The 19,023-nt window shown below is 38.7% G+C and overlaps 2 protein-coding genes across 2 annotated transcripts in view; both read left to right on the top strand.

Moving 5' to 3' along the window:
* Positions 1–5,916, top strand: part of LOC100266752 (uncharacterized) — a 40,786-nt gene extending 34,870 nt beyond the window's left edge. The window contains exons 12-13 of the mRNA XM_002274123.4: positions 3,299–3,656; positions 5,247–5,916. Coding sequence (XP_002274159.1) covers positions 3,299–3,656; positions 5,247–5,569 — 681 coding nt within the window. The 3' untranslated portion in view covers positions 5,570–5,916. The remainder of the gene's footprint in view (positions 1–3,298; positions 3,657–5,246) is intronic.
* A 1,077-nt stretch (positions 5,917–6,993) lies between these two features.
* LOC100259928 (GCN5-related N-acetyltransferase 4, chloroplastic) lies at positions 6,994–18,250 on the top strand. Its single transcript, XM_002273710.5, has 3 exons — positions 6,994–7,353; positions 7,844–8,240; positions 17,747–18,250. The coding sequence occupies exons 1-3, from the start codon at positions 7,227–7,229 to the stop codon at positions 18,033–18,035; spliced, it is 813 nt and encodes a 270-aa protein (XP_002273746.1). The 5' UTR covers positions 6,994–7,226; the 3' UTR covers positions 18,036–18,250.
* Positions 18,251–19,023: the final 773 nt, after the last annotated feature.

Here is a 19,023-nt window from a genome sequence, read left to right on the forward strand (position 1 = left end):
ACATCAAAGATATTCTTTTCAGCTTCAAACAGCTTCACTGCCATCACCATACCATCACAGAAACCTAAATAATAATCACATTGCTTTTATGATCTCAACCCAATTCTTGTCAGCCCAGTCCCCATAAACACACATTAAAGTTTTCTGCAGGGAGCACAAACTGTTGAACCCCCAAACGGAATCCTATTGTCTCTACAAGCCTCTGTCCAGTCTAGAAATATCATGCCAAATGAATGCCCCTTCACTTAATTAGACTAGAAAAGTTTCACAGGGTATAAATGTATGATCTGTACTAAGGGAAAAAAAAAATCTAAACATGGAATTACTCCATGATCTATTCTCCATGAAATATACACAAAACATTAAATAAACTAGATGCTATGAATCTGGATAGGTTCTATGAATCTAAACAATTTGTAGGAATTTGGGCAAATTCTATGTTGCCCCTACTAATAGTATAACCAAGTGACAACTCTTTTAGGGAAATGGTTGTGGAGGTTTCCTAGGGAGAGTACAACTCTATGGCATCAGGTCATTCTTAGCATCTACGGGACACACTCAAATGGTTGGGATGCCAATACTCTACTCAGATGGTCACACCGCTGTCCTTGGAAGGCCATTGCACAAGTCTTTCAGGATTTTTCCAAGTATACTCGGTTTGTCGTAAGAGATGGGGAAAGAATTCGCTTTTGGGAAGATTTGTGGTGGGGGGACCAGATCTTTAAAGACCAATATCCAAGACTATTTAGAGTAGTAATGGATAAAAATATTCCTATATCTTCAGTTCTCGATTTAGCTCGCCCTTTCTTATGAAACTTTAATTTTCGTCGTAATCTAACCGATTCTGAGATAGAAGATCTAGAACGCTTCATGCACTCTCTTGATTGTATGAATTTATCCACTTCCGCTTCAGACGCAAGATCTTAGTCCTTATTGTCTTCAGTACAATCAAGTCTTTCATTACAGCCTTGTCCCAAATGCTTGATTCATCTCCATTTTTCCCCACTAAGTTTGTATGGAAATCTCAAGTCCCTTTCAAAGTTAAGGTCTTTGTCTAGCCTGTGGCACATAAGAAGGTAAATACCAATGACTTGCTACAATTGAGGAGACCCCACAAAGCTCTTAGCCCTGACATTTGTAAGTTGTGTATGAAGCAAGGAGAATCAGCAGATCAACTTTTCCTTCATTGTTCTGTGACGTTGGGGTTGTGGCACAGACTTTTTCAGCTAGCCAAGATGGATTGGGTTCCTCCGAAAAGCATTTCAGACACGATGTTCATCAATTATAAAGGTTTTGGCAAGTCTAAGAGAGGGGTAGTTTTGTGGCAAAACGCGTGCATAGCGTTAATTTGGGTTGTGTGGCGGGAAAGAAATGCTAGGATATTTGAGGACAAAGCTAGGAATTCAAGGAATCTTTGGGACTCCATTCATTTCCTTGCTTCCTTTTGGGCTTTTTGTTCTGCGGGTTTTAAGGGCATCCCCCTTAACATGTTACAACTTGATTGGCTACCAGTGTGTAATTCCAATGGGACGGTCTAACGTATTGTTATTTTTTTGTGTTGTTTAGTTTTACTTTTGACGAGAGGATTCCTCATCCTCCTTTTGTACTTCTTTTTCTATCAATATATTCACGCGTGGTTTCCTATAAAAAAAAAATAGTATAACCAAGTGACATGAGAACAATCATCAATAAAGGAAACAAACTAACAAGTTCCAGTGACACTTGAATCCAAGAGGCTTCCTAAACAGTAGTATGAATTAATGGAAAAAGATAAAATGATCTATTATTGCTCAAAGAAGAAAAACTCAATGATGTTTGCTAATTGACAAACTACACAATGAAAGTCATTAACATCCAGATTCCGAAAAAAACAAAGGAAGTATAGTATTTAACAAAGAAGAAGACATATATGCTAAATGTAAATGATGTAGCTACATTTGGACTTTATTGGATGAAAAACTTGAAACATGAGATAAAGGTATGTGACCACTACCTTTCTTACTCCCAACATCATGATGGTAAGGCCTCTCTTGTTCCCTAGCATGACGTATTGTCCTTCTTGTATCTAGGTTTTGAAAAACATAGTGGGAAACATGTCACCGTGTAATTTGGATCTTTGGTGACTTGATGAATTGATGAGATTTATCGAGAGTTTAGAAACATGTAGTACAAATCTTTGGTAACTCCTTAGTCCAGTCGCAGTAGCTAAACTACCATTAGCTACCTTGTTTTTTTTTATTCCTGGGACATCTGATCTAGCACCCGATTGTATAACCTAATTTTCATACCAAGGAGTATGATGCATTGGGCTTATCTCAAGAGGTGAAAAAACTCCATTCTTTCAATTTCTTCCTTTTTCGAGTCCCTCAAACTTCGAGCTATTTAAATTCTCATGGCCGAATTTCTCCAAAAGTGTCATATGTGATATGCCGCCTTGTTGTTTGGACTGCTGCTGGTTTTGGTTTTCATCATTCTTGTTGAGGGACTGTGGTTTCCCATGTAACTTCTAGCGCATCTCCTCTATATGCCTTAGTTTCTTGCAATGACTACATCAAAGGCTATCCTTGTTACTTGGCCACTTGGATACCTCTCCTCTACTAGAATTTGTGCTAGAGATTGGACTGCTTTGAGAGCCTTCACTTGCTAGAGCGTCTAGCATTACGCTCCTTCTTCCTTCTTCAACCCTTACGATTGAGAGTACCTAATTCAACTCGCTCAGTTTTCACTACTATTATTGCAAAGTGTATCTTCCTAAATTGTATGTGCTCATAGTTTTGTGACCAATAATTGTGCTAATAATTCATGAGGTAAAAAACCCCTTTAAAAAAATATTGCATTTGTTTCAATTCGTTTTATCAGTTGCCTGTAGGCTGATTAGATGTTTACATACATATTTAGTTTTGGACCTTTTGGTTCCCTCCAATGCTTTGCATTATAGGATTTTGTACAAAGATGAGCATCTGATTCTAACCATCCTTGTTGAGTCTCAAACTTAGGTCTCAGGGTAGGAGTATGCTTTTCTATTCCCAAAATATTCAGGCAAGAGTTTTTATTGTATTCATGTATTAAATTACTTGTTCTCTAATATGGCTAGCAAAGGGTTTACTTACAAGTCAATTCATGGACAAACAGCTCTACTGACTGCATATCTTACTGTAGTTTTCCAATTATTTAAAGTCCCGTCAACAGTTTAATTACTTACTATTCCTTTGTGATTTGAGATTTCTGAAGAAAATGCAAGCATTCAATCAACTATCTTAATAACTTGATGGTATTTCAAATATTTTATTGTTCTCAGGTTGTGCATGTTGTGGACACAACAGAAAAGTATGGTGAAATGCAAGATCCTAGATCATATATTTCCATATTTTCTACAACTCCTGGAAATTTGATAAAGGAGGTGGAACAAATAAATGAAGGATTTGTTTGTGGAAGAGATAAGGTTCTTGATTTTGTTACTTTTTCTGTCAAATATGGTTGCTTGACAAATGATGACATTGGAGGTGGGTGGAGCAAATCAGATATCCCTGTGCTGCATGTAGATAGTGACACAGAGGGGGATGGCAGAACTACACAAATTTCTATTGATACAAAGGTTTCCACACGCTGGTCTCTTGCAATCAACACTCAAGAAATAGAAGACTTCTTGTTCAAAGGTATTATGGATTTAGTGGATTTGTATCTTTCTTTTTTTCTCATCAGAAAAACTAACCTGAGGGCATGCTACATGGAAAACTGATGCATATATTCCAGGTGTCAGGAAATGAATTCTAGGGCTTGTCAAAAACCTGAGCTTTTAAGGGACATCTTAGTGCCTTATGGGATCATTTTAGCTGCTCATTTAACTTTAATTGGGTGGCCAAATGTAGACCCAACTTGTCACTTCCTTCTACAGTGGTGGCAGCTGATACAGTTTCCTGACTTAACACCACCTAGCCCCATATGGTTTAGTCTCTGGTGTTTTGTCTGAAATGTCCTTAGGTGCATCTATATTCCCGTGGGATTAATATACAAGGGTCTTGTTTCATTGTTAAATTGTTCTTTACAAAAGGTTTGACGCATACTCCTTGGATTAATATATTATAGGTTCTACATTTTGCCTTTCCATATTATAACTTGAACTGAGGTCAAGACAGACCCCTTGGATCTAATACCTAAGTGGTGTTGTAAAAATTTTACTGAATTATTTTAGATGCTGTTTACACTAATGTCGCATGTTTTGTGCATTGAATGTGTATGCTCAATTGAGTGGTTTTTAATCATGTCCAGATTGTGAACTTTTGAAGGTTGGTTGTTCTTGCATAGAATTCCAAGATTGATATTTGCTTTTTCATTTTTAAAATACGTAGTGGTTGAGCTGTATTGGCCTTTAAGAGGACAATTTAGCTCAGGGATGGTTGGAGTTAAGCCACAGAGTGATTCAGGAACATTTAGTTTTTAATGTTTTCCAGTTGGCCTTCGAAAGATATGTTAGCTAAAAGGGAAAGTAGATCCTATGTTAGCTAAATCATATCATTTGCAATACTTGATGACTCTAATGTCATTTGCCATTGATTGAATATAGGAAGTGAATGCTGTCAAAATTGACAGGTTTTACCTGCATATATGTGTTCGTAAATAATTCAAATCATGTGAGTTGAGATTTACCTGACAGATTTTATGGCTGTGTATTGGTTCTAACCATTGGACTTTTGGCAATAAGTTTTGTGGAGAAATTTGAATTTCATTCATACAAATATTGAAATTACTATAGGATATATGTACAGCTGTATGTAGTAATTCTAGGAAACTATCAAATCAGTCTAGCCACTACTATTCAAGAATTTACAGCCTACATATTAGCCTGCTTACATTTTCAACATGTGGGGAACTATCAGCATGCATATTTACAGAAATAGTGCTATTAGGAAGAACAATCGGCCTGAATATTTTCAACAAGTTTCTGTCTCTAGCTTTGTTTATATGCCTGTTTCCCCATGAGAAGAAGACCTCCCCACTTCTTGTACTATTCTTCTCATGGGCTTGACCTGACAACTTGTATTAAACTGCCTTGTAATTAGGATTCCAATTAGTTGTTTGTTAGAGCAAGACTATACTGTTTCTGACATGGTCGTTCCTACAATAGTTCTGTACATATTTTGTTATTATTTCCTGTTGGTCATTTCATCTAACTATTTGGATAAGTAGCATGCATCCTGCTTTGCCAATTGATCTGATATGATTGTTCATTCTTTCTTTGAATGCAGAAAATTCTGATGAGTTAGTTCCTCTGGGTGGCAAGGGCAGCAACAACGGATGGCACATCTTCCAGTTTTCTGGTGGGAAGAATTCACCAACAAGGTTTGATCTGACTCTTTTCTGGAGAAAAAATTCTACCAAGTCAGCTCACAATGCGGATGGACAGCGAGCAGAGCAGCGTCCCCTGTTAAAACTAAGGACGGATGTTAACAGATTGACACCAAAAGCTGCAAGAGTGCTTACAAAGCTTCCCTCATGGTGTTCCCAATTTGGGAAGTCTACATCCCCTTACAACCTAGCCTTCTTAACTAGCCTTCCTGTTCTTTTCTAGGTACCCAACAATTTCATTCCCCAAATGCAACATCTATAGTTGGCAATTTTTATTTTTTATTTTTAATTCACAATTAATAAGTGTGTCAGATCCTTAGATTATTCCAAGATGAGCTGTTTCTTTTTAAAAATTTTCATGTTCAGGTTGTGACAGTAGGAACGGTTGAGTTGAGGTGTATGGTGAACTTTCCTTGGATCACCTCTGAGGCCAGGAGAAGCATTTGATTTGGCCCTGAAAATGATTGTTGGTAGTTGGTACATCCCTTGATAAACCCCATCTGAGATTTGGATGGAAAATATACCGATAGTAACTCGGGTTTGTTTGAATCAAATCTCATGTTCGTACAATGGATACATTTTATAATTTTTGTAAAACTTACTTTTAGACATTTTAAAAATATGTTTTGATATCTCAAAATTTTTAACAGTTTATTTTTTTTTTCTTTCAACTTTTTAAAAATTGTCCATTTAACCTTCTTTTAATAGGTGAAAATATGATTATGATAGAAAGAATCATAGGAAAAAAGAAGAAGAAAGTTTGTGTTGAGAAACTAAGAGGGTGTTTGATTTTTTTAGTTTTTTGTTAAAAGCAATTTGTTTTTAGAATTTAGGTTGTTTGTTATTTTTTTTTTTTTATGACTTATTATAAATTTTTTACTAAATAAAAAAAGTTAAAATATTTAGTTTTTTCTAAATAAAAAAATAACATATTGATTTTTTTTTTTTAATACTTAATAGAAATAAAATATAATAAAAATAAACAACTTAATATTTAATACTATTAAACATTAAAGTTTTATTTAAAATTAAGTAAAAAAATAAACATTAGTTATTTTTTCTATTTAGAAAAAATGACATATTTTGACTTTTTTTATTTAGTAAAAGGTTTATAATAAATTATAAAAAAATAAAAATAAAATAAAAAAAACTTAAATTTTAAAAACAAATTACTTTCAGCAAAAAGTCAAAAAAATAAACATCACCTATCTTAAGTGAAAATATGATTTATGACAGAAAGAACTATCGGAAAAAAAAAAAAGAAAGTTTTTGTGTTGAGAAACTAAGTTGAAAATGAAGTTATCCAAAGTGTTTTGAAAGAGGTAGAGATACAAATAGGTAAAGGAATTATGGTAGAGGAATTAAAGTGGAGAAAAAGAAATGAGAAAGAAAAAATATTTTTGGAGAGAAATAAAATAGAAGGGTAAGATTGTCAATCAAATTTGAACAAAAGTCATTTTTGCAATTTAGCGGGTATTTGGACCCACCTCTTCAAATAGCCTTAAAATTGTTATTATTATTTTTTTATTTTAAAAACATAAAACAGAAAATGTTTCTGCAGTGAAAACATGACTAAAGCTGAATTAAATTTCAACGGGTGAAGTGAAAAGGAAAAAAAAAAGAGAAAGAAGAAGAACATGCAGGGGGATTTTTGCTTGCACGTGCGACACAAACAGTTGACAGTTTAGTGGGGAGTGGGGTGGCGGGTGACAGTCCAGTGATGACTGATGAGCAAACAAACACGTGTGTAGTGGTTGTACATAAAGCTGCTTCTCACATTCTCAGTCACACTTGAGAGAGAATCTCCTTCAGCTGTAGCGCCTTCGATTTTGGAATCTCAGTTTCTTTTCCGAGAAAGAGTGCGAAATTTTTTCTAAGAAATGCGGACTCTACCGCTAGGAGTCTCACTGGTATCCCCTACCACCACCACAAGCACAGCCACCCCCATTAATTCTCCTCTCACCACCATCAAGAAACCGTCTAGGGTTTCTAATTTCCCCAAATCAGGTATCACTTTTCTCCAAATTTCTTCCTCTGTGGAATTTTTTTTTTCAATTGTTGAATTATTTTTATGTTTGATTTTTAGGCCATTTGGATTTCTTCAAAAAATAATAATAATAATAAAATAAAACAAAATAAAAATAAAAATTAAGAAATTCATCACTAGAAAGCCAAATAATTGTGTGAAGTTTAGTTGAATGAGGTCTCAAGGCCAAATAATGAAAGATCTAAGACTCAAATTTTATTTTATTTCATTTCATTTCTAATTGTTACAGTAGAAGATAGATTCCTGGGAAATTTTTCCAAGAAAAGATAGTGATTCTGCTATTACTTAATTTAGTTTCACGAAAATAAAAAAAATATTTCCAGCTAAAATTTTTTTCTTGGGAAGGGGATTTACTGGAATCACTGGCTGTCAAGACGAATCCAATAATGTAAATTTGGGTTTCTGTGCTTGTACAGATATATTTTGGTAACTGTGTTATCTGGTGTATAGGGATTTGCAGAGCCAGTCAAGTGGCTGAGCTATTTCCAACGGTGTTGCCCGAGATTGTCGTTCGGGAGGCCAGGTTAGAGGACTGTTGGGAAGTGGCTGAGACTCATTGCAGCTCCTTTTTCCCTGAATATTCCTTCCCTTTAGACTTTGTCTTGAGGATTGACAGGCTGTTGGCAATGTTTGCGGGTTTCTCTCTACCAAATGGTTGCAGGAGAACTTGTTTGGTGGCTGTCATCGGTGGCTCTGCTGATGATACCTTCTTCCTCGGGAGTGAAGATTTCAAAATTGGAGGTTTTGATGGGAAATTCAGTTTTAACAAGGGGTATGTAGCTGGGATATTAACAGTGGATACTGTTGCTGATTTTCTACCAAGGAAAGGCCCGCTTCGCCAAAGAAGGTGAGTTTGGTATTCTTCTTTCCTATTCCTGAAACTATTCTGATAGATTGTGCCATTGTACAAGGATTTGACATGCAAATGCAACTAGATTTGGATGAGGCATTTCTTTTGTATGGATGTTAAAAGGGTACAATAACATAGTGATTCAAGTGTTCTTGAGGGCTACATGACTAGGGAGAGTGAGAGAGAGTGCGATGGAGAGGAAGGAGAGAATAGCACGGCGATTCGAAGAAGAAGGAAGGAGAGCAGCTTTGCAGTGGAGTCCAAGGTGTTCGGGATTGTTTTAGATGAAAGAAAAGGAAGACCCCAAGTTCTCATCGTGGAGAAGAAGAGAGGAATTTCGTCATGGGTCCGAATGGGACCGGAGAGTCTAGGGTTTTTCATGGAGGGCCTAATCCATTGCATCAAGGACGAGAAAGAAGGAAGATGGGAAAGGGTATGGAAGGACAAGGGGCTATCGTACTCCCTAACGCGAGGGTTAAACAGAGCGGGATGGTTTCTTCGGCTAGGGGTTGTCGATTTGGAAAGGAAGAACTTCTGTATCTTCATTCCGAGAGGTAGAGGGGACAAAGGGGGATGGATGACTATGGCGGAGAAACTACATCAAATGGAAGATCTATTGGCAGAAAAGCAAATATGCAGGAAGCAAGGGTCGAGGGGAAATCCGCCTTGGAGAGTTCGTATGCGGCATTAGTGAAGAGATCAAGTTGGAGAGATACAAACTCAATCAGAGTGAAGGTTAAAAGGGAGGAAACTCTAGGAAATTTGCAGAAATTGGAACACTGCAATGTTGCGAGCTGGAAATCCAGAACAGAGGGAGAAAAGGACCTGGTGAGATTGGGAAGATTATGGGCAAATTCTTGGGGCCTAAAAGGAAAATTAGGGCTAGCTAAATTGGAGAAGGATAGGGTCTTGCTGGAGTTTGAAGATCTGGAAGAAGCAAGACGCATCGTATCCTCAGGGAATCGATCGTTGGGAGGGCTCCAGTAAGGGCTGGAACAATGGAACCCTAGGATTGGCTGCTGGGTAGAGAAGGAGGTAGGAAATGAAGTCTGGGTCAAAATCGTTGGGCTTCCAATCTTGTTGTGGAGTCCGATGATTTTGAAAAGAGTAGGGGAATAATGCGGGGGTTTTGTTGCAGTCGATGATCAGACGAAGACGTTGGGAGAGATTCAATGGGCTAGAATTTTGGTTAAAACGAGAGAAGACTTTAGGCCGAGTGTGCTGGAAATCGAAGTGGAGGAGGACGTCTATGTCCTGTCACTCTGGTGGGAGTTCAGACCGGTGGTGAAGAAGAAACACAGTGAAGCATCTGGACAAAAGAGTGATGAGGTTAAGGGTGATGTGGTCTCATGCTCGGAACAGCGCGTGGAGAAAGAGCTGGTAAGCGCGAGGCTCGAGACGCTGAACCTGTTAGCTGAAGTGAGGGGTGTGCAGGAAAATGGGTCAGGCCAGGAGCTGGTAAACCGGGTCCAAGGCCCGGTGATTCGGGACTGGGCCTCCACCGATGCGCTAGTGTCTGGGTCGACTTCATTAGGCCCAATCGTGGGCCCTAAAGAGGCGAGGAGGGCTGGTGGGCCTGTCGTGGTTAATGGATCCTTGGGCTCAAAGTAAAAAAAAGTGGCAACTGATGATGATGGATTAGAAGCAGGCCCATCGTCAAGGAGGTGGGCTACATAAATGGGCTGCCAAAAGCTAAGTGGATTTGAAGGTAAGGAAAGGGCCGGCCCAGTCACGCTAATATCCCAAGCCTCAAGCAAAGGCTTTCAGGAGAAGGCCTGCCTTCTGGATTGCACTATTTCCAGAAGTGGGAACCTTTCAGAGACGGAGCCCTTTGTTGCCTGGGAATCAGAGGAACTCAGGAAGCAACAAATGAATGTTTGCTACTCAGCGACATATCGGGCGCTTGAAGAGGAAGCTTTGAGTTATGGGTCGGTTTTCTATTCTAGGGGAAAAAGGGCTTTGGGGACTTCTCATCTTAATTCTTTTATTTTGATCGGGCTCCGGATGGGGAGTTTTACGATCGTTCTGGGGGTATAGAGGAGGAATTTCGGGGTGATAAAACAACGTGGTTAATAGTGTACGAGGGGTCTAATGAGAATGTTAATGGTTGCTGGGACTTGAGAAAAACCAATAGAATCAGAGATAAAGTCGGGGGTATGAAGGGGGATTCTGGCACGCCTGAGATCCAAGCTGTGAGAAATGAGAATGAGGAAAAATGGGAGGAAAGTAGTTTGGAAAAATTCAGTCACTTTTTGGGATTTCCGACGGAGGGATTGGAAAAAGAAATCTTGAGCTTTCTGATTAAAATCAGAAAAAGACGGGAGAAGATACATAGCAAGGAGCTTCTGGAGAAGTCAAAATTAGAAAGGGAGTTAAAGAGGTTAGAGTGTTCTGTAAACTATGGGGGGGGGGGGGGGGGAATAAGTAAAAAGGCCCATCACAGGGCAAAGGGAGTCAAATTGTAGTTGTCCAATGAAGCTAAAAGTTCTGAGTTGGAATGTGAGGGGAGCAAACGATAGCTCCAAAAGGAAAATTATTAAGTCTTTTATAAGGAATCGGAGAGTGGATTTACTATGCATCCAAGAGACAAAAATTCAACCTATGTCGGAGGGTCTTGTGAGAAGTTTAGGCTCTGGGAGATTTTTAGATTGGAGAGCTCTGGATGCAGAGGGGGCTGCGGGTGGTATTCTGATTTGTTGGGACAAGAGGTCTCTGGACATTCTGGACTGGGAGGAGGGCCATTTCACACTATCCTGCAGATTTAGGAATGTAGAAAATGGGGCTGTTTGGGTGTTCACGGGAGTTTATGGCCCGTTCACCAAAGTGGAAAGGAATGGTCTGTGAGAAGAATTTGGGGCGATTAGAGGCCTTTGGGAAGACCCTTAGTGCCTAGGGGGGGATTTTAATATCACCCTCCTCCAAAGGGAAATGAGCAGTCAGAGGAGAATAAATTCAGCAATGAGGAGATTTGCTGAGATTGTTGATGATCTAGGGCTGGTGGATCTTCCTTTATAGGGGGGAGAGTTCACTTGGAATGGGGACCACAATAACCAGGCATGGGCTAGATTGGACAGATTTCTTAAGTCCCCTAGTTGGTTAGACCAATTTAGTGGGGTTACCCAAAGCAGGCTGTCTCGGCCAATTTCTGATCATTTCCCAATCATTCTAGTAAGGGGTGGGATAAGAAGAGGCCCTACTCCGTTTAAGTTTGAAAACATGTGGCTTAAGGTTGAGGGATTCAAAGACCTTATCGAAGCTAGTGGCGGAGGATCGAAGTCAGGGTCAGTGCTAGTTTTAGATTGGCTGCTAAGATGAAGGAAATAAAAAAGAAGTTGAAAGTATGGAATAGAGAGGTGTTTGGGAGGCTGGACTGTAACAAATCTTCAGCCCTGCAGCAAGTGGATTTCTGGGACCGGGTGGAAAGCAAGAGAAGCCTAACCGTGGAGGAAACAGAGTTAAAAAAAGAAGCAAAAGAAAGTTATAAAAAGTGGGTGCTTCTGGAGGAAGTTCATTGGAGACAACTTTTAAGGGAGATCTAGCTAAGGGAAGGGGACAGAAACACGGGTTTTTTCCATCGTATGACAAGTGCTCATCGTAGAAACAATTCATTGGATAGAGTTAAGATTAATGGGGAGTGGCTTTTAAAGGAGCAAGAGGTGAGGGAAGGAATTGTTAACACCTTCCAACAGCTGCTTTCAGAAGATACGGGGTGGAAGGCGGATATTGGAAGGCTTCAGCTTGATCAAATCAGTCAGCAAGAAGCGGAGAATATGGAGATTCCTTTCACAGAGATTGAGGTACATACGACTTTGATGGAGATGAATGGGGACAAAGCCCTTGGTCCAAATGGTTTTACTGTGGCTTTTTGGCAAAATTGTTGGGACTTTGCTAAAGAGGAGATCCTGGATATGTTTAAAGAGTTTCGCGAGCATAACTCTTTTCTTAAGAGCCTCAATAATACTTTTCTGGTCTTGATTCCTAAGAAAAGTGGGGTTGAGGATCTTGGAGATTTTAGACCTATCAGCCTTTTGGGGGGGCTTTATAAATTGTTGGCTAAAGTGCTAGCTAACATGCTTAAGAAAGTGGTTGGAAAGGTGGTCTCCACTACCCAAAATGCCTTTGTGACGGGAAGACAAATTCTTGATGCATTCTTAATTGCAAATGAGGTGATAGACTCGTGGCAGAAAAGAAAAGAGAAGGCCCTTATCTGCAAATTGGACATAGAAAAAGCTTATGACAGCATCAATTGGAAGTTTTTGTTGAAGGTCTTGCAAAAAATGGGCTTTGGGGCTAAGTGGTTGGGGTGGATGTGGAGTTGCTTGTCTTCAGCCAAATTCTCAGTTCTGATTAATGGCGTGCCAATTGGCTTTTTCCCTAGTACTAAGGGGCTTAGACAAGGAGATCCCCTATCTCCCTACCTATTTGTTATGGGAATGGAAGTGTTGGATGTTCTCATTAGGAGAGCTGTGGAGGGGGGATTCTTATCAGGGTGTAGCATTCGGGGTAGTAGTAGATCCACTTTGAACATCTCCCATTTATTTTTTGCTGATGACACAATTGTGTTCTGTGAGGCAAGCAAGGAGCACCTAACTCACTTAAGTTGGATTCTCCTTTGGTTTGAAGCGGCTTCAGATCTAAGGATTAACTTAGCCAAAAGTGAAATTATCCCAGTTGGAGAAGTGGAGGAGATTGAAGAGTTGGCAGTCGAGTTAGGCTGCAGGGTAGGATCCTTGCCCTCTCAGTATTTGGGACTTCCACTAGGGGCTCCTAATAGGGCTCCTTCTATATGGGATGGGGTGGAAGAGAGAGTAAGGAGGAGACTTGCGCTTTGGAAACGACAGTATATTTCCAAAGGGGGGAGAATCACTCTCATAAAAAGCACTTTGGCTAGCATGCCAATTTGCCAAATGTCTATTTTCCGAATGCCCAAGATTGTTGCTAGAAGACTAGAGAAAGTGCAAAGGGACTTCCTATGGGGGGGAAACTTGGAGGGGAAAATTCATCTAGTTAAATGGGAGGTAGTTTGTACAGAAAAAAACAAGGGTGGGCTAGGCCTAAGGAAGATAGCCATGTTGAACAAAGCCTTGCTTGGTAAGTGGATATGGAGATATGCTTGCGAAAAAGATAATCTTTGGAAACAAGTGATCACGACGAAGTATGGGCAAGAGGATCTTGGATGGAGGCCAAAGAAGGCAAATGGGGCGGTTGGAGTAGGGGTTTGGAAGGAGAGCTTGAAAAAATCTGATTGGTGCTTGGATAACTTGGTGATTCTAGCTGGGAAGGGCACCAAAATCAGATTTTGGACAGATATTTGGTGTATTGATACACCGCTGTCCCATTGCTTCCCTCACCTCTTTGTCATGGCTATTAATAGGGATGCAACGGTTGAGGAAATGTGGGATCAAAATTCTGGTCAAGGAGGCTGGAACCTAAACTTTTTGAGGGACTTTAATGATTGAGAGTTGGATATGGTTGGGGATTTGCTCTATGTTTTGAGGGGTCATAGGCTTTCTGTGGAAGAAGATTCAGTTCTTTGAAGGCGAGGAAGAAATGGTCAGTTCAGGGTCAAGGAAGCTTATAGTTTGCTGGCCAATCCTAATGACACAGTTTTTCCTTTAAGGTGCATTTGGGTGGATAGGGTGCCAACTAAAGTCGCTTTCTTCGCATGGGAGGCGACGTGGGGGAAGGTGCTCACTCTGGATAGGCTCCAAATAAGAGGGTTGCAACTTCCTAATTGCTGTTTTTTGTGTGGTTGTGAAGAAGAAAATGTAAATCATATTTTTATACACTGTATAGTGGTTAGAGCTTTGTGGGATATTGTTCTTGGGTTAGTAGATGTTAAATGGGTCTTTCCAGAAACTGTAAAGGAGATCTTAACTAGTTGGAGGGGCCCCTTTGTGGGGAAGAAAAAGAAAAAGGTTTGGAAATCCATTCCGTTGTGTATTTTTTGGACGGTTTGAAAGGAAATGAATAGATTAGCTTTTAGGGGGGGGGGGAGGGGGGTTGTTGAATATCCAGAAATTAAAGAATTTTTTTGTTTGTAATTTATGGAGCTGGGCCAAATTGTATTTAGGTGAGGAGTCTCTCTCCCTTATAGGCTTTTTGGATTGGGTAGCATCCACTTAAGGGGAGGTGAATCTTTTCTGGTTTTGTTGTTCTTTTTGGAGGCCTTAGCCGCCTTGTATACCCCCGTATGCTTTGTGGCTTTTTGCCTCTCTATTAATGCATTTCTTGTTTACTTATAAAAAAAAAACATAGTGATTCAAGTTAGTCTTGTCTTTACAAAAAATGAGTCTATTTAGATAATTTATTGACAATATGTAAGCATGTTCTTGATTCGCAGAAGCTACTTGGAGGGGTTGGATAGGTAGTCTACAATTTTCATCCAATTATTCTGAAAGCACAATTATTGATTGAGTCGATTAATTAAATGGAATGATTTGATTGACTCCAAATATATTCAAGAAGAACCAAATATGACACCAGATATAATTGGAAAACCACCTGTAGAGATTCATGGAAAGCTCTGCAGATGTAAAAACTACGACCTACTGATCATAGCAATAATCCACTAAAGATAAAAGAATATATAGATTTTACTTGGTTCAAATGCTACTTATCTTACAAGACTTATATCAACCAGCACCTACACTTCTTCACATCCCTGATGCAACACACTCTTAAAGGGACTTTGTGTGCTTACTGAAAATCTTGGACAGATCTTGAAAGTCCACGTTAGATCATCTAAGCCTTTCATACTTGGAGGCAATTTCAAGATTTTGTTTGGACAAATCTTGATTGAAAATTTTGGAACTAGGGTTATATTAATGGGGGAGACTCTCATTTTCTCAAGGCTCTCTCAACATATATTTTTCAGTTTCTTTTTAAATCTAAAGTTAAATTTTTTGTTGTGTCAAACTCAGAAAACCAATTAAGGTGGCTCTTGAGTGTCCTTTATTAAATGTTTAGTGTCCCCTGTTGGATGTGTCCTAGTCAATTTTCCTCATTTCAAGTGCAAACTTCACTTGATCATTCTTGGTTGCTTTCAAGCATCATTTGTGCTCCTTTCAGGCTTAATTATGACTAAAATATGCATTTAATCATTTCATTATGTTGTCCTAAATTAAATCTCAAAACTCATTTGAGCTTCATTTGTAGAGTCGTCAACTCAAATATGACGTGTGTAAATCTCAAAGGAAGTGAAGTAGATTTGACCTAGTGATTTTGGAGAAAATTTGCCAACCTAAACTAAGACATTAACATAACATATTCTCAAAATGTCTCTAAATAATTTAATGATTAGGGGACCCATGGAAAGAGTGAAATGGTTTAATTTTTGGGAGAAGAATTAACATTTGCTAGATCTGATATGTAATTAACAAATTCATTAATTCAGATCAATGAGAAAATGCTTGTGATTTATCTCATCAAATGGACTTTTTTTTTTTTCTTTTGATAGATAAAATAAGCAAATATATTAGAAGTGCTTGGAAAAGGCACGCAAAGTGCATATGGAGTATACAAAAAGTGCCAAAAGGCAAGCATAGAGGAAAGAGAAACAACAAACCACAACCAAATACAACAACACCTTAAAGATCTAGAAAAATAGAGAGCTCCCATATGACCTTCTTGCAGGCAAACCAAGAAGGTTGTATGAGTTCATTTGATGAATTTGTCAAACCAAGAAGGTTGTATGAGTTTATTTGATGAATTTGTCTCATCAAATGGACTTATAAGTTCCGCATTTTTAGCATGAGACCTTAACACATTGTAATGCAATTCTGCCATCTCACATGCATGTACTTGGATTTGGTTAAGTATGACAATTACTTTCACTTTGTCTGCAATGAAACAAAAAATAAAAGTTTTTTGTTCAAAAGAGCTAACCTGTATTAATTTTTATGCATCATTGCTTTTACATTTTGACATTGTTAATTCAGCTTCATACTACCTAAGAATTGGTATAACATGATTGAAGCTCATATGGAAGTGTGTGTATATATGTATATTCTTTTTCTTTTCTATAGGCAATAGTGATTTTATGAAAAGTCCCTAACAAAAGAGAACGCGCTGTATGTGTACACTGGAAGTTCATATAGGAATATATACTTTCTTATTTTGTGTTGGAAGCTATATAGCAAAGTTAATAGTGCAGTGAGTGATCGTTTTGATAGGGAGAAATTAGAGTTATCAACAATCAGGATAGGGAGTTAGGCACCTCGTTTCTCTAGGCGGCTCAATGATTGGGAGGTTGATATTTTGGAGTGGTTCCTCTTGAGGTTGCAATGGTGGAGGCCTGGAGGGTGTGTAAGGATTTGGAGGATAAGTTGGTGTGGACTGGGTTGAAGAATGGAAAATTTTTGTTAAAACCTTGTTAAGGATTCAGAGTTGGGAAGACAAATGGATTTCCCAACAAGTGTTATTTGGAACTCTTGGGTGCTGCCCAAGATGGGCTTCTTAAATTGGGAGGTCACTTGGAATAAAGTTTAACTTTGGATCATATTCAGAGGAGAGGGTGGTTTGTGACAAATAGATGTTTTCTTTGTTGCAAAGAGGAAGAATTGGTTGATCACATTCTCATCCACTGTGACAAGACAAGGGTTGTATGACATCTTTTGTTTTATCTTTTTGGTGTATCTGGGGTGCTCCCCTCTTTAGTGAAAGAGACACTCTCAAGTTGGCATGGATCTTTTGTGGATAAGAAAAGGAAAAAGGTGTGACGGGGGATCAGTTATTGATTGGACAAAGGATATTTCAATTGTGACATTGACTTGTCCTAATGCACCTGTTATTGACAACTGAAAATGACTCCCAGCAGATAGTCATCAATTATTGATTGGACAAAGTATATTTCAACTCTGAGGTTACTGGTTACCAGCTTTATGCGAGACCCCATATCATTCTGGCCCTTCTTCCAGAGAAAGAAAACCCTAAGGCTTATTTATCGATTCAACCCAACTTATAAAGACACTAGTTGAATTTATTATGAGGATTACAATTTAGCAACTCATTTATGATTTTGTTAAGTATGACATTCTGGTTCCAGCTGAATCCAAAACCATGTCTGATACTGGATATGTGACACATTTTAAACATACATCCATATACTAAGCCTTATTTTTCATTTCAACCCAACTGGACACACTCATCAAATTCTTTTCATATTCCTAAATCTCCCAGGCCCTTTGTGTTTGTACTTGTCTTTTTTGATAGGATCCATTTGTGTTTATATGGAGGACTACAATTTAACAACTCATTTATGGTTTCATTAGTATGACAATCTGCTTCCAGCTGAATCCAAAACCATGTTGGGTACTGGATATGCAAAACATTTTAACATACTTTCTTATATTACTGTATAATTCTTTCTTAATTATATTTTTACTAATACCTTGCCAGCTGTGGATGCACAATTGTAGAAGATATGAACCTTTAACTTGTATACTTACATTACTACTGATTATTTTGCTCTGACAAGTGAGGCATTGATTTTATCATTGCAGGAGTGGAATTGCTTACATATCAAATGTTGCAGTTCGGGAGACATTCAGGCGCAAGGGGATAGCCAAAAGGCTTATAGTAAAGGCAGAGGCTCAAGCTAGAAGCTGGGGCTGCAGAGCAGTTGCACTGCATTGTGATCTGAACAACCCTGGGGCTACGAAATTGTACAAAGGCCAAGGTTTCAAATGCATCAAGGTGCCAGAAGGAGCAAATTGGCCCCAACCCAAAACCTCTCCAGATATCCAGTTCGGCTTTATGATGAAGCTCCTAAACACCTCTAGTGCTGCTTAGATTCTATAGAAATATACAAAACATTGAACAGGCAGAAAAAGAAAAAAAATTTAAAAGTGCATGCCAAATTGGGACATTGAGATTAACTTGTATATATCTAAACTGTATTCATGATGCTTACAGTGCTTATACTGTATCAATAACTTCTCAATTTGTGTGATAATTGGCTAATTTTCTTTCCAAGCTAACGAAGGTTTTGTTGTATTGCCGACCAAGTTGCAACTCTAGCATCTACACTCTGCCTTTTTCTTCTTATCTCCTTCAGTTGTCTTAATTCACTAGATGTGTTTATTCTGGTGAATATAGTCATCCTCGGTTCATGTATATTATTTATTCATTACTAATGTTTTCCAAATCTTCTCATGCATAAGGAATAATGCATCTTTTGACAGTATCTCTATTTCCCATTTAATCTAATCCTTATTGTCTCCCGATTGTTTCACAACCAATTTTAGGTCTTCTACACGACTCTAGTTATCGTTCTATACAGTAAAACAATGATGCTAATTTTAATTGGTCCATAGCCGGCTGGTTGTACTAGCATGGTTGTTATCTAGTGGATTTCTTAGAAAGCGGATACCAGTTGCACTCTGCTCTCTTGAAGACCCGCTGTTAGTGCCTTCGGCAGGATGGGTGAAACCGAAACTCCCAAGCTTCAGATAGAAAAGTACGGACAAACTGGCCCGTTTAGCTATAATTGGATTTGGGACTGGCTGCTAACTGACAACCCACCTAACACACATTACTCCACTTTAATTTTTCAATGTTTTGAAGAAAAGGGTGTGGTAGTTGGGGATTTTGTGGCCTTAACCCAAAAGGATTGCCACCTCCAACCACGGGCAAACTAAGTCATTGTTGTATAAAAGATGTATGGTTCCTATATTAACTCCTAAAGCTTATAGTTCCGGGAATGGTGCACTTACATCCATGCCCAATGCCACTTTGCTGGAAAACTGGGCTGATCACTAACATTTACTTTGTCATGAAA

The sequence above is a fragment of the Vitis vinifera genome, chromosome 13 (genome assembly GCF_030704535.1).
Source record: "Vitis vinifera cultivar Pinot Noir 40024 chromosome 13, ASM3070453v1".
NCBI classification, from domain to species: Eukaryota; Viridiplantae; Streptophyta; class Magnoliopsida; order Vitales; family Vitaceae; genus Vitis; species Vitis vinifera.